The 15,897-nt window shown below is 47.8% G+C and overlaps 1 protein-coding gene across 3 annotated transcripts in view; it reads left to right on the top strand.

Moving 5' to 3' along the window:
- The window catches only part of CUL4A (cullin 4A), a 46,636-nt gene extending 41,035 nt beyond the window's left edge, over positions 1-5,601 (top strand). For all 3 annotated transcript variants that reach the window (XM_087864948.1, XM_087864946.1, XM_087864949.1), the window contains 2 exons: positions 2,189-2,341; positions 4,005-5,601. In XM_087864948.1, the coding sequence (XP_087721074.1) occupies positions 2,189-2,341; positions 4,005-4,100 (249 nt within the window). In that variant the 3' untranslated portion in view covers positions 4,101-5,601. The remainder of the gene's footprint in view (positions 1-2,188; positions 2,342-4,004) is intronic.
- The last annotated feature ends 10,296 nt before the right edge of the window (positions 5,602-15,897 follow it).

The following is a 15,897-nucleotide window of genomic DNA, read 5'->3' as shown; positions in this document are numbered from 1 at the left end:
TTTACTCCAACATTTAAAAATAATTACTTGTATTTTTCTAGTAGTTTTTACATTTAAGTTTTTCTTTGAGCAACGTAGAAATTATTTTAATATCAAAAAGCACTCTTTCTATTCTAAAACTGAATTGAAAATACCATTTTCTGACAACTTATTTGAATTGTCACCTTTATTTATTAAATTCACATGTTATGGGTCAATTTCTCAATTCTGTTCTATAAATTCTATTGATCTGTTCCATAGCCAGCACCCAAATTCTTTTCATTAATGTACCTATTCCTATAAATTTATTCTCCCAGTGAGCTTGAGATTAATTTTGTCCTGTCTTTGTCCCTCAAATAACATGGGCATTTTTTATTCAGACTGCATTACACTAATTTTCAGTTTTTATTTTTACCATATACTAAATCTGATTCATAGCCATGTTTGTATATACAGGAGTATAAATCTCTTCTCTCCGTGGGAGTGTTCTACTTAGAGTCTTGCATATTTCTTTATTAGATAGTTCAACAAATACTTATTAAGCACCTTCTCTGGGCCAGGTCCTCTGTGAAGCACTGAGAATTCATCCATTAACAATAATATATTCTCACAAATCTCTGTTTCAAGGAATTTTGAGCAGACAGGTACCCGATGATTACACATTGATGAACTTGTTAGACTTGAGGTCAAAGTTAGGGTGGAGAAGTACAGGAAAGGCTAATGCCGTGGGCCAGGGAAGACTTTCCCACCAAAGGCAGAGCTGAGCCGGGTGAGGCCTGAAGAGGCAGGTCACAGACAGCTCTGTAGAGACTGGTCACACCTACGAAGGGTTTGGGGAAGGCGCCGAAGACTTGAGGCAAGAAGGGCCAAGAAAATGCACCGGATAAAGGGGCATCTTCTCTGTTGACATGCATGACTAGTTATTACCAGTATGTATATATGAGCACCGTTTATCTTGTATCCAGCCACTTCACTAAACTCTCATCATCTTTGACGGTTTCTCCGTTGGTTTTCTTGGCGTTTTGGATTTGTAGCTCTTGTACAAACACTTACCATGTGTCTGCTTCTTCTCAGTAGCCTCTCTAGTTCTCTCAGTGCGTAGCTAGGACCTCTGAAATGACTTTGTTTTTAAGTAGGCTCCAAACCCGGTGCGGATCAAGGTCAGAGTCGGATGCGTAACCGACTGAGCCGCCCGGGCGTGCACCCCCACCCCCGAAATAACATTTTTAGGAAGTAATAGTGCGGCCAGGCGTCTTCTTCACTTCCTGATTTATTTATTTTAAATCTCAGGTACAGGAAACATTAACCTTTTTGGGGTCATGGATCCCTTTGGAAAGCTTGGCTTCTGTCTTTCTGAAGCGTACTTACCTCGCGTACGTGCACGGCCCTGCCTCTCCCCTGCCTGCCCGAGATCTGCGGATCTCCATCAGGTTGCTCTGTAACATGAAGTTGTTACCAGTATTTGCCATTTGCTTCTGATAATAGCTTTTTATCCTGTTGAGGTTTTTTTTTAATTGCTCCTTATATGTTAACATTTGTTTTAGGTCAAGACTAGGCTGAGTTTTACTGTGTCTTCGCAGCATCTGTCAAGAGGGTCATGTACTCTAACCTTGAAACTGCTGTGATACTAGTTACACGAGTAGGTTTCCTGATGTTGAGCAAAGCTTCCAGAATAAACTCTGCTAGCTGTTACACTTTTATTTTGATTTGTTTTTTTCCTGGCTACCAGATCTAATCCAGGATTATATAGAGTTGATGTAGTATTTTGTAGCTTTTTTAGAAGAGAAACCTAAGTTTATTTTTCAAGGTTTGATGTTGAAGTCTTGCTGTCCTTGGGAAGCTAGGTTTTGCTTGAACAGGTAAAAATGCAGAACACAGCAGAACAGAATTTACCCAAAGTTTGGTCTTTCTTTGCATCAGAAGTTTTTCATCAGGGGCGCCTGGGTGGCTCAGTCGTTAAGCGTCTGCCTTTGGCTCAGGGCGTGATCCCGGCGTTCTGGGATCGAGCCCCACATCAGGCTCCTCTGCTATGACCCTGCTTCTTCCTCTCCCACTCCCCCTGCTTGTGTTCCCTCTCTCGCTGGCTGTCTCTATCTCTGTCAAATAAATAAATAAAATCTTTAAAAAAAAAAAAAGTTTCTCATCAAACTCAGCAATATGAAATGACACTGAAATACACCTTTCACTTCACTCTCTCGTGCGTATGCAGGTGGAGGAACAAGTCAGCACCACTGAGCGCGTGTTTCAGGACAGACAGTATCAGATTGACGCTGCTATTGTCAGAATAATGAAGATGAGAAAGACTCTTGGCCATAATCTTCTCGTTTCCGAATTGTATAATCAGCTGAAATTTCCAGTAAAGGTAAATGTGTATGAGCTTACTTAAACTTGTAGGATGGTGCTGGACATTGAAAAGCACAATCAGTTCTTAACACCATAGACCCCTTTGTCCTGTGTCACAGGTGATGGTTTCCTGCACAAATATACCTTTGTGTGCCCACCAGGTGTCCAACAACCGGCAAGTGATGACAGTAGGGTCTTTATCTCAGATGTGGTTCATCAGCGTCATAGGAATGAGAAGTCCCTAAAACTCCCCCTTGTAGGGATGTTGTACTCGTTACCTTTTCAGGAGGGGAAGAGGAGGTGCGTGGCGGTGCTCCAGTCGGTGTTTCTCAGTAGTGTAGCTGTTCAGGTTATGCCATGGGAATTTGAGGAAATCCTGCTGACAGCTCATTTACTCAGCATTGACAAACTCCAGAGCATTTTCTGTTTTGACATATCTTCTTATTTCTGTGCATGAGAAAGACAACCCTGAAACCGCTCAGTCCATGCGTGTTTCTAGGACTGAGAGCTACTGCCCTGGGCATAGGGATGTATGTAGAGTACAAACCAGTTAGGGAAGCATTAGGAAAAGCTCTTTAAAACATGAGCCTCCACCTAGAAAGTATGGGACTCGCATGAGACCTGGCTTTTCAGCGCCTGGGCCTGGCCCTGTGTTTCTCTGGGCTGGAAGTTCCCTGATGCTGTGTTGTCCAGTTGGGTAGAGGAGCAGCTGAGCCTCCATCTTCACCGAGGGGGTCGAGTTGAGGTGGATCAGTGAGCAGACCGCCGATACGGCCGGAGCTGTCTTACCTGAGCAAGCACGGGGCTGCTGTGCCCTGCAGCAACAGCGCGTTCTCCGCAGTCTCGCGCAGTCACAAAACCCTTCTGCAGACACCATGCTTTCCTACCTCTAGCCAGGGCGAGTGTTCGTTTTCCCTTTGCCAATGAGACCCAGCAGGTAAAGGGCTAAATGGTGGGTGAGGTGTGCGGCAGCCGTAGTGGCAGTGCAGCCCTGATCCATATCTTGTGAACGTATGATCTGTCACTGAGCGGTTAGGCCTTTTGAGAGAGAGCGTGTGCTCTTGTACAGGGAGAAGCTGCTCATAAGTGACACAAGTGTGCTTCCTACCACAGCAGAGCCGGGGGCGCCCTTCCCGAGCAGCCCCGTCCTGATGCCGTCACCTGCTTTCAGCTCGGGAGCACTCGCGGTCTGGGGTCCCCCTCCCTCCGCAGAGCACAGATAGTCAGTACACACTAACACAACACAGTACTTAAGGAGACAGGTCCTTACAGAGGATGAAGATGCCCTGAGACGTCATCACATTTCCCCATCAGACAAACGAAATGTGTTACCCTGCAGTAGGGTCTGCCGTGCTTGTGAGTGAGTGAGTGAGTGAGTGAGTGCTGGCAAAGAGTGCGCTCACCCTTGACCACTTGTGGCTGCTCTGACTGTCAGTGCACACAGGAGCACTTCCATCAAGAGGTAACGTTAGCATTGTCTTTGAAGTGTAGGGACTTCCATTGGGTTCATTTTATAATTAGCTTATGATTATAAATAGTTTACATATAGATTCGTACATTTTCTATAATTATGTATGTAATATGTGTACATAATTAAAACCACATACTTCGTGGTGTTCTGTTGCCCTATGTGTGTAAATTTAATGCCTCTATAATGAAGGGGTTTTGTTTTTCTTTTTCAGCCTGGAGATTTGAAAAAGAGAATTGAATCTCTTATAGACAGAGACTATATGGAGAGAGACAAGGACAATCCGAATCAGTACCATTATGTGGCCTGACATGTCGGCCAGCTGTTTTCTCTCAGCGAGACACTAGAATGTATCTTCAGAGCAGTGACGCACTTCCGTGCTGTTTCCAGGACTTCTGACACAGCCAGCACGGAGACTTTGGGATTAGAAGGAAAAGAGATGATTCTTGGATCACCCTTCACAAAGCTTAAGGGTTTGCAAACGGCATATGTGTCTTTCCCTCCAGTTCTTCCTCTTACTCTCTTTGGTGTTTAAATCGTTTCTGTTGCTCTGTTGCAGAATAACTGAGATTGGACAAGAAGATATTGGTTAAAAGAGTTTCCTTTGTAAGATGTTGCTCTTGCGGCGGAAGGCTGAAGGTTTGGTTTGGGGTGTGTGTGATCATGAGTGCACAGCTGAACAGACCTCCGTGCTGCATGTGCGGGCCGCAGAAGCGGCTGCTGGACTCCTGAAGGCAGGCGCTCTCGGTGGGCGGGACGCTTGGGTTAGAAATGAGCCCCTCGTGGGTGAGCGTTAGGAAGAAATAGTCGGTGTCAGACACTGGCTGATCGATTATGCAACCTCATACTGGCATCTGTTTGTTTATTTTCCATACGTTTTAAGCTCTGATGATTGACTTCAGAGCGAGGTTTCTCGGTGAGACTGTCCCGTGTGCTGGGACAACACCGGGTCGGGCGTGCCTGCTGCGGGAGCCCACGCGCGTCTTTGTTCTACTTCCACTGGGTTGTTTGTGAATTTTCTGTTTAGGGTTTGGGGCGGTGTGTTTGTGTTTACTCTGCTAAGATTGCGTCCAGCAGCCCCTGTTTTTGCATCGGGGTAACTGCTGTTTGATTTGTTTAATTGCTCGAATAAAGTTTGGTTTGTTTTTACAGTCCTGCGCAGGGACGGCCGTTTGCTCTCTGTGCTGTGACCAGTGTAAAAAGTTTTATAGGAGACTCCAAGTCTTGATATTGTGAAGCAGAGGTTATTTTGTCAAAAGATTAAAAGGATTTTGTTGGCACCTGGTTTCGTGTTGTGTGTGTATAGGCGAGGTTGAGCAGGGGGGCGATGATGTTAGTACCGTAACTGTAACAAAGATACTTTTCTGGTAACATTTAAAAGTACTTTATATTTTACATAATAGCATGTTTCATTTTGATTAAAAGCTACCAAAGGAATTTTGATCATGGTATAAGTGTTTAAAGCAATATTTTCTGGGATATACCAAGTTTATATAATTTAATTTTGTGCTAAATTATTAAAAGTTTCTCCCTTTTTGAAACATGCGTGTTTAAAATACGACATCTTGTGGATTTCCATGTGAAAATCCTCACCCTTGAAGTATCATTATTTCTATATTTGTAAATTTTCATTTGTTAGTTCTATAATACGTGGTCTGTAAAAGACCAAATAGATTTCTACTTCTTAAACTCTGCGTTCGTTGTCTCTAGAGATTGTTAATCTTGTAATTTAATGTAGATTTAACTCTGAATAAAATTAGTTTAATTGGCCTTAAAATTACGTTAATAAAACTTGTGGTATGCAAGCTGCACATTCCTCATAACTCTTCAACTTAAAGTCCACGTCCAGGACAGCGGACAGAGAGACACAGAAGTGGGGCAGACGGGGCCACCGTCTCGGGAGTTGAGCTGTCCCGTCCTCTCATGAATCAGGGCTCGGGGACGGTGTTGTTGCAGTAAAGGCCAATGTGGCCGAACAAATGGTGTGGGAAGTGAGGGAGAAAGAAGCCGTGAAATTGGAGAGGAGGCGAGTCCAGAAAATCTAAGAGAAGCAGAGAAAAAGCTGTGACCAAAAAAAAGAACTAAGTTTTTAACAGAACACAAAATTAACAGAAAAGCCAAAATATAATGGAAAGTCATGTTTTCAATAGCCACAAAACCGTGACAAAATTCCTAGTAGCAAACAGGGAAATATGCACATGAAAAGCGTGTTTACATGACGTGGGAGCAGAGAGAAAGCCTGAGGAAGGAACGCAGTGGCTGACCTTACGCTTATCTGCAGCGTCTGAGGACGCCATACGGCCCTCACCGTAGAAGACAGACCAGGTGACTCTGGAGTCGCAGGAGAAAACAGACGGGCAATTGCCACAAGTTGTTTTAGAGCCTGTCCTAGCGTGGTGTCAATGAAATGACATGCTCCTGGCACGGTGCCGCGTGAGGGGCGCGTCGTGGGGCGGGACCTGAATTACCACCTCGAGAAAACCACAGTTGGATCATCTCCTTCTTGACACCAAACTAAATTGCCGTGGTCAAAGATTGAAGTGTTAGCAAAAAAAACGAAGCCATAAATAGAAGAAGAAAACATGAGATACAAGTTTTTTTTAATTCTCATTGGAAAAAAGTCTAACCATGAATTAAGATACATTCTTTTCTCAAGTGACAAGCGTTCTGAAAGTTTTCATGGGGAACGGTGTGCCTGGGGCTTCCGGATAGGACTCGAGTACTCATTACTTGAGTGTGCATACAGCGGCCGGTGGACGAGCGTAGGCCAGCAACCTGTGTGTGCATGGAGGGTGCGTGCTCTGGGTGAGCTTTAAGAGAAGGGGCCAGGCCGAGGAGATGGTTACGATGAGCGCCCACCCACTGTGGTTTCCAGAAAGGAGAGAAGCCACGGCTGGCGGCAGAGTGGATTCCAAGGGATCGTTTTGAGACACGTCAGTTCAGAGCTTTGCAGATGTTTGGGCACCATCGTGCGGAGAGGCTTCCTGAGCCAGAAGGGGTGCCACCTGGGTGGCCTGGAATGGGGGACAGGCCAAGTCTGCCCCTGGGGGTGAGCCGGCTCCACGAAGGCTGGCCGCCGGGTGAGGAATTGTGAGGGTCTGGGCCGAGAGGGAGGGGCGGAGGGAGATGGGAGGGCTGGGACGACTGGGGCCTACACACAGAAGCCAGGGTTCACAGACTGGTCAGACTGGCCTACGGGGGCAGTGAGTGGAAGGGAAGCCCCATACCCCGTGTCCAGGCCCAGTGGCCAACGTCCCTGGTCGATGCCGTCACTACCCGCAGGGGAGAAGGGGAGGTGCGCAACCCGCCTCCCCTGCCCCCCCCTCCTCCCGCGGGAACTGAGGAGGCCTGGCGGGAAGAACCACGACCTGGGCAGACGTGGGGGCTGGGCCAGCAGAGGCGGGAGGTTGGGGCGGCCACGCGGCCGTGGAGGGAAGCACGTGTGGCAGACCAGGCGTGCCCTTGGCAGTGATGTGGAGTGACGGGGTCTCAGCGAACATACAGGCCTGTCTCAGCTTCGGAGGTGCCCGTACCTTTGACCCAAGAGATTCCATTTCCAGGTAATTACTGTGCGACGTGCTGCCACTCACTTCCTGGAAGCACTTCTGGTGCCGTCACGTTACAGAAGAATTCCTGGGTGTCCACCAGCACGTTTCAGTGTGTGTCCCAGCGAGTGTGCGAGGGACCGAGGGGCGAGTGTGCATGGCGTCCTGGAGGGCGAGGAACAGGGCAGAGTGGGCTTGCACTGCGTACCCTTCCCACTGTCTGAATTTCTGTCAAAACAACGTAAGTACCATTAATGACAAATGAAGAAAAACAGAGTGGTGCCCCCTCTGGCCCCACACCCCAGCTGCGTCATTTACTTCCTGTCATTGTTCGAACCTCCGATTCCTTGAAACCAAATTTGCTGTTTCTCAAGAGAATCTGTGAACAAGAGGACGTTAGGCCCGTATTTGCCCCCAGCGCTTCTCCCCTACGTCTGTCCCGATTCTGAGCGCTTCGGTCAGATTACTGTACGTATTTGTATTAATCAGACTTTGCACATTTTTGTCTAAAAGCCGAATGCTCGTCCCCGGCGTGGTGGTATTGTGATTCACCCCAGAGCCGAGGAGCCGGCCTGGCCCTGCATCCGCCACACACGGCCCCGCTCAGCGCCGTGCTCAGAGTCCCAGACACACCAGCTCCCGGCGCTCAGAGTCCACGTCCCGGGCACGCGCTGTGTGGGCGTTGGCTTCGTGCTCTCTCGGGGTCTCCACTTGTTCTGCCCACGAGAGAAGCGCATGTCTCGTCCTGTCGCTAGGGTCGGCCGTGTCCTGACCACCTGCCCTTCCCCCCGCGGGCCCCCTCGCGGCCCTGCGCGGTGACTCTCGGAGAGGAGGCATGGGGGATGCCCGTTCTGGGTCCCTGCCGGTCTCCTTGTTTGCGTAGAAAGCTCTAGGATCCAAGTCGTTTTCCTCAGGACTGTGGAGGCTTTGCTCTGAAGTTTCCAGCTAAAGTCTACTGCCATTTTGTAACTAACCTGTTGTTTCGAGTTTTTCCACAAAATTTTGAAGCCTTCTGTTCCTGAATTTTGTGCTGCTGTTCCACCAGAACTCCTGGCTCCATTCTGGGAAGTGTTCTCCCTACCTTGCATCTTCCCATCCCACCTTCTTTGAGAGAAACTCGTTCAGCAGACAGGCCACAAGATGTATCGAGAAGCAGCAGCCGTGGCCCCTGTCGCCCCTGCCCGTGGCGCACTGCTCCACGTGTGTTTCTGCGTCGGACTATTATCTCTTGTTTTCTGAGCTCTCCGTCTTAACAGCAGCCCCTTTTATGGCCACGGTATCTTCTTGTACCTCAGAGACCCGGTTTCAAAGTTGTTCTCAGGTTCTCAGGGTTGGTAAAGGGCTGGACGGTAGGGAGCTCAGGCTCGGTTGGCTGTGTGCAGTCGCTGTTGTGTCTCCCCCTTTATCTGACTTGCGGTGTGTGTCGGGGTCACGGGGCTGGGCTCGGGACCCCCCTCACAGCCTGCGTCCCTCCGGTCCCAGCTTGGCAGGACTGTCTCCTCGAGGAGAGTCTTCCCGGCCCAGTTTGGCCCTGCACGGGCAGCGTCTGGTGAACGGTCCACATTCCATAAACACCGATGTGAGTGATGAGGTGCCGGTATGACACACGAGCAAGGACTAGAGCCAAAGAATAAACACAAGTGTGGGTGCTGAGGAGCTGAGGAAGGAGTTTGAGCAAAGACATGGTTCCTGCACCAGGAGCTGGGAAACATCCAATTTTTGTAGCAACCAGGGGCCACTGCTGCTGGGACAGCCCGTGGCAGGTGGAGGCCGGGGCACAGGCAGCGTTTCTTCTGGATGAGGAATCGAGCAGGTGTACAGACTGGGAGGAAGGGGCTGCGGAGGGGAGGGGTGAAGCCCAGGGGCATATGTGTGTGTACGTGTGTGGGAGCGAGTTTGCACATGTCTCTTTGTGTGCGTGTGCCTCTGTGTATACACACATGTGCACATTTGTGTATACACGTGTGTGCATGTGCGCGTGTTCTTGCTAAGACAGGCCCTCATGTAAACATAGGCAAAGATACGGATGAATGCAAAGCAACAGGCTGAAGACCTGAGGAGGTCTGTAAGGATCCCTGTTATCAGTGATGTGCAGATCAAGGTCAACTGCTTTGTAGCCGAGACCTTGCATTTTACATGGACGCGGTGTTCGGTCTGCTTCTCAATGATGGCACATTCTTGAGGCACCAGAGTCCGTGCAGAGAGATGGTTTCAGGCTGCAGCTTTGAAGTCAGACGGCCCAGGGGTCCGAGCCTGGCTCTGTCACCATCGGGTGCCCCTACAAAAATTACTTAAACTCTCTCAACCTGGTTTTCTTGTCTTCTTGAAGGGCATAGTGCTGGTTGGCTGGTGGGCTTGTTCTGAGTTAACACGTACAAAGGTACCCCTACTACGTACCGCCCGCCACAAAAGGGTGAGTGGGGTCAGTGCACATCACAGACGAAACCAGCCTGCAGGAGGGCAGGGAAGTGTGGGAAGGGAATAAAGAGCAGAAATAAAGTGACCCAAACACCCTGAGAGACAAAGATTCCCAGACCGAGAATTAAGACCTATGTCTCCATAATCCACCAGACAGGCAGGGTAAATAGAAAAACACACATGGGGTAAAATAAACAATGAAAAACTACCTACCACAAAAACGGATCAGGAAAGCTGCAGTGGCCTCACTCATGCCAGGCAGTTCCGAGGACAAGGAGCTCTCCCAGGGACGGAGGGCCCACTTCGGAAAGAGAAAGGACACATGGGTCACCTTGAACCCTGACTGCAGGCCTCTAGGAACAGACCTTCGGAATGCACGGAGCAAGACCCGACGGAGCGGGAGAGGAGCAACGGGGACGGACAAATCCGTACTGGAAGGCGGGGGCGTCAACGCTCTTCTTTCAGTACTCGAGAAACAGAAAATCATGAAGAACCCGAAATGTGACTGGGCCCTTACAGAGTACTGCCCCCACAGCAGAACATTCTTTTCGAGTGCACGGGGACATGCGTCAAGGGAGGCCTACGGTGGGACATTAAACAGTCTCAGGTTTAAAAGGATAAAATTATACAGAATATGTCATCTGAACACAAATTAAATTAGAAATCTAACAAAGATTACTGTAAATAACCAAATGTTTGGAAATTAACCAATACATTTTTTTTTCTTTTTGAAGATTTTATTTTTAAGCAATGTCTACCCCATGTGGGGCTTGAACTCAGAAACCTGAGATCAAGGGTCGTACGCTGCACTGACTGAGCCAGCCAGGTGCCCCTAGCAATACACGTCTAAATAAATAATCCAGTAATTCTAATATAAATAAATAACGTAAGTAAATTACACACTTTTAAGTCACCCATGACTCAAATAAAACAAGGAAAATTAGAAAGTATTTTGAGTAAATAGGAAAACACAACATGTGAAAGTTTATTTAAAAAACAGCTAAAGAAATGCTTACAGGGAAATTTATAGCTTCAAACGTTTACAGTAAAAGAGATGGAAGTTTTAAATACAGTGACCGAAGCATCCACCTTCAAAAACTAGAAACAGAAGAACAACTTAAAGCCAAAGTAAATGGGAAGAAATAATAAAAGTAGAAATTAAAGAACTAGAATACGAGCAGATAGAGAAGACCCACAAAACTGACGAGCCTCTAGCCAGCCTAGTTGGAGAGGAAACAAAAACGAGCGATACCAGGACGGAAAGGACACGGTTCCAGGTCCTGCGGAGAAGGCTCTGAGTCGTTCACGCCAGTAAATTGTACAGCTTATAGCTGGCAAGGCCAAATTCCATGAGAGTCAAGCTGTCCAGATGCACACAAGAAGAAACAGAAAATAGTTGAATTTGTCATTTTAAATCTTTCCACACACACACATGCACACGCAAAGTCCACAACTGGAGGGTGTACTGGTGAATTCTCTTCAACTTCTGGGGAAGAAGCAACACCAATCTTACACAGTCTTTCCGAAACACAGGAGAGAATACCTCACAACTATTTTATGAGTCCAGCATTACCCTGACACAAAAACCAGACAAAAATATTACAAGAAAAGAAAATGACAGGCCAGTAGCCCTTCACCAAATATTAGCAGTTTGAATCCAGCAATATATAAAATAAGTAATACACCAAAACCAAGTGAAATCTGGTGCAGAAGTGCATGGTTAACTTAACATTTGAAAATCTAAAAAACAAAATAATAACAATCATCTCAATAGAAGCAGCATGTGATGAAATTCAACAGTGTTGATTTAAAGAACAGCTCCCAGCAAAGTAGGAGTAGAAAGGCACTTCCCTGAGCTGAGCAAGGACATTGACGTCATGCCTCAAACAGACGGAAAGCTTTCCCCCTGCGGCTGGGACGAGGGCGTGGAAGGAGGTGGTAGCCGCCGCGCTAAGACGGGAAAAAGAAAGAAAATGCAAACAGGTGGGAGGCAGTTTGTAAAGTCGTCTTCAGTCACACACAGCAGGAGCATGTGGGAAAGGAAGAAATCTACCAAACTGCTACTAGAGCCAATAGGCCAACTGAGCGCAGTCACGGGAGGTCGCGAAACAAAGGTCAGCTGTAGTTCCACATTCTAGCGGCAGCTGGAGAATGGAACTTAACGGTGCAGCCCCATTCGCAACAGTATCCAGAAACGTGTGAGATACTTAGGTTACAAACCGCACAAAAACACATTCACTAGAAACTACAAAGCATTGCTGAAAATTATTCAAAGAAGAAAGCAAACGAAGAGCTGCATCATGTCTGTTTTCTCCAACTTGGTATGTGCGATCAATCAGTGCCCACCAAAATCCCAACGGGGTTTTCCTTTATAGAACAATGATGAGCTCGTCTTAGAATATATGTGGAGGGGCACCTGGGTGGCTCAGCGGTTAAGCGTCTGTCTTCGGCTCGGGGCGTGATCCCGGCGTTCTGGGATCGAGCCCCATATCGGGCTCCTCTGCTGGGAGCCTGCTTCTCCCTCTCCCACTCCCCCTGCTTGTGTTCCCTCTCTCGCTGGCTGTCTCTCTCTCTGTCAAATAAATAAAATCTTTTTTTAAAAAATATATGTGGAAATGAGTCAAGGCAACTTGTAAAAGAACAGCTGTAGAGCTAACTCTCCCTAATTTAGAGACTTGCTCTGAAGAGGAAGAGACACAGATGAGCCAAAGGGAGCGGGGAGCATCAGGGCAGCTGCCCACGGTGGGCCGCTGTGTCACTTTCTGCAAAGGTGCCCAGGGAACTTAAGGCTGAGTCTTTGTATCAAAGAGCTATCTATCTGTTTGTCCGTGGGGGGGGGGCGGTGAACACTGATTTTTATCTCACACCATCCACAAAATTTAATTTGATCACAGGTCCAATTGTAGAAGCTAAAACCATAAAACTTCTAGAAGAAAACATAGATGAAAATTATTATAATATTGGGAAATGCAGAGATTTCTTAGGACACAAAAAGCATGAATCATGAAACACATACTGATAAGTTGGATTTTAATTAAATTGAAAGCTTGCTTTTTGAAAGATGCTATTAAGAAATAAAATAGCAAGCTACATCATGGGAGAAAATATTTACAATACTGGGAAGTAGCACATTCAGAACATATTTTTTAAAAAAACACTTAGAATTCAAGAAAAGTAATAACCATTTTTAAAAATTAGGACAAAGTTTGAAGGGACACTTAACCAAAGAAGATACGTGAATGGTGATGACGTGCGTGAAAGGATCATTTCATCTCGCTAGTCCTCAGGAAAACGCAAACTAGTCACGATGAGAGAATCACACAGCTATCGGAAAAGATGTGAAAGAGAGCGTTGACCAGGACGGTATGGATGGAAAAGCATCTGACAGTTTCTTCTTAAACATGCATTCCCTGATGACCCGGCTCCTCCATTCCGAGATATTTACCCAAGAGAAATGAAAGCCTTGTCCATCCAGCGATGTGGTTTTGATTGTTCATCACAGTTTTATTGGTGGTAACGACTCAGATGTCCTTCTGCAGGTGCTCAGGTGAGCTCATGGCCTTGCAGTGGGATCCGCCCCATCCCCTCTGAGCACCGTCGTGGGTTACAAATGTTGAAATATCTTTGTGCTGATTTCAGTTCCCATCTTGTCTCCCACTATTAGGAAAGGGCTGTGGTTAACCACATTTCATTTCTCAAACAAGCATAGGCCCTCGGTAACGTCACCCCCGACCCCAGGGCCCCCAGACCACGACCAGGTGAGCATGTCACTGGGAACATGAGCTTAACTGAAGTTACGCAGTTACTCCTGCAGCAAATGACTTGGGACTGTGTGAGCTACCCTGCTTTCCAAGAAAGTAAGTGTTTTGGTTCTTTTTTAATGGGAGAGTTCCTTTTTCATAAGCATCTAAAAGGAAGACTACCATGATTGGGGTATTTCAAGGAATCTATCAAAAGGAAGTTGTCAGAGATGTCCACAAGACGTGCAGAGAAGACGTTCTCAGTGACGTTATTTTAAACAGCAAAAAAGGACAGGCAGTGTAAGTGTCCTAAAGGAGAGGGCTGGTCTTCACAAGCGCCGTGTGACAGACTCTCGCTTCTCTCCCCACTCGTGAGCACACGTTTCACTTGAAAAGTTGATGGTTTTCTATTTTTCTAACGTGTCCCTCATTAATTTACCCTATAGCTTTTACACTTTCCAGCCACGATTTACTTGCCTTTTGTACCAGTAAGCCAAAATAAATATTCTTGAGGCAAGAGAAAGAGAAGTGAAAAATCTTGTCCCCTGGTAGTAAACGATAGGAGCGTGGCACAGACCCAGCTGTGACCCTGAACGGCACCATGGACTGCCCTGCCTGCTCGCAGGCCCAGTGCTGGCAAACCTCATCCTTCTGTGAGTGTCTGCCACCTAGTTCTTGGGTAAAGGAAAAATGACAGATACTTTCCATGAAACAGAAATATGAACAAATGATCCAGCCTGTGTGATGAACAACCAGGCAAAAGAAAACGTCATGCCCTCTAATGGTCGCTGGTGGGGGTATAAACTGCCAATAGGTTCTAAACATGGTTACTTTTTACCTAGTAAATTTATTCTGTTTATTTCCACCTCTGTCCATCTTCTGCCAGTTCCAGCATCACAGGGCCCATTCTCACCCCTCCTTATTTGTAACTTCTTTCTTCACAGGGAGAAACCTGCAAATTACTATTATCTGCGAAGCATCTACTTATTTGTTCAACACCAGTAAGTATACAAAGTAGTTAAAAACTGCTTTTTTTTTTTTTTAAGATTTATTTGAGAGAGAGAGCGTGAACAGGGGAAGAGGCAGAAGCAGACTTCCCACTGAGCAGGGAGCCCCACGTGGGGCTTTGATCCCAGGACCCTGGGATCATGACCTGAGCCAAAGGCAGACACTCAACCGACTGAGCCACCCAGGCGCCCCAAGAACTACTAACTCTTGCCCCTGTGAACATTAATAGAGGGAAATCTGGTTTAGAGTGGAGTCTGGGGGTTTGGGGGGGGGGCACGCCCTGCCTCTGTCCTCAACTGCAGACCCAGCTGAAGTCTGACCATATGTTAGAAGCTGGAGGGAAGGGGAGGGGAGCTGGACAAAAATGACAAGACGACGAAATTTACTAAAAACAAGCAAATGTAAAACTAAGGGGGAAAAACCCCAAGAATCAAGGACTGTTCGGTAGAGCAACAGTAATCAACAAACCGGGGCCCAAGTGGCTCAAGGAATGGTTCCAGAGCAGATGAGAGGCGAAGGCCTCAGTGAGGAAGGAGGACAGGAGAAGGAAGGAGGAGCCGGGACATTCCGGTTTGCGTAACTGCAGGAGCAAGGGGTGGAGGCGGGCGAAGGAAGGGGAGTGTGGCCAGAGCTCCAGACAGCAACGAAAGAGAAGACCCAGAAAGCCTCTAGGCAAACCGAGGGCTCAGGTAATAGGGCGTGAGCAGGAGAGGTATTTCGGGAAGGCTCTAGGACCAGGGAGACTGTCATTTCCTTTCCTGGGGCCTGTAGGGATATACGCGCTGTACCAGTGTTCCCGAACTTTCTTGATGAACGATGCCCCCCACCCCCATACGTCCTTTAGGAGGGTATCACAGCTGGCAATTCCTGTGACCTCGAATTCCCTTCAACCAGGATTTTGTCCCGCCTTAATTCCGTCCTTTGAGGTGCTGATGTTTTGTCTCAAACACGAATTGCAGCACTCAATACGCGTGTTCAAGTCGTCCCCTTTCTCACACCCACCCCCGTTAGAGAGTCCAGGGCCACAAGAGAGGAAATGCTTCGTGTTGAGGCCCTGGAGGAAACCCTCACTGCTCTCGGTGAGACCGGTCCCTGGGGGACGCGTGTCGGGCCCGGGCCTGAGCAGAGAGCCGCCATTCGGGGCACACCCGTCTCCTCCTTCGGCTGACGCCGGAAAGGGCGCTGTGGAACCCTCCTCCCCGTGCGCCGGCTGCATCCACTTTTCGCTTCAAGCCGCCAGGCCCCTCCCCGGCTGGGGAGCCGGCGCAGGGGTCACGTGGAGCCTCGGTCACGTGTCTGTAGTCACGTGCCTGTGGGTCACGTGCGAGGCGGGCGCTAGCCGGGACGAAGACGTCTTGTCCTCGTGCTCTCGCGAGATCTGCGGGGTCACGTGATA

Source organism: Ursus americanus, chromosome 10, assembly GCF_024610735.1.
Source record: "Ursus americanus isolate L20-20 chromosome 10, mUrsAme1.1.p, whole genome shotgun sequence".
Taxonomy (NCBI): Eukaryota; Metazoa; Chordata; class Mammalia; order Carnivora; family Ursidae; genus Ursus; species Ursus americanus.
The sequence above is the reverse complement of the archived record's forward strand: the minus strand, read 5'-3'. Positions and strand labels throughout refer to the sequence as shown.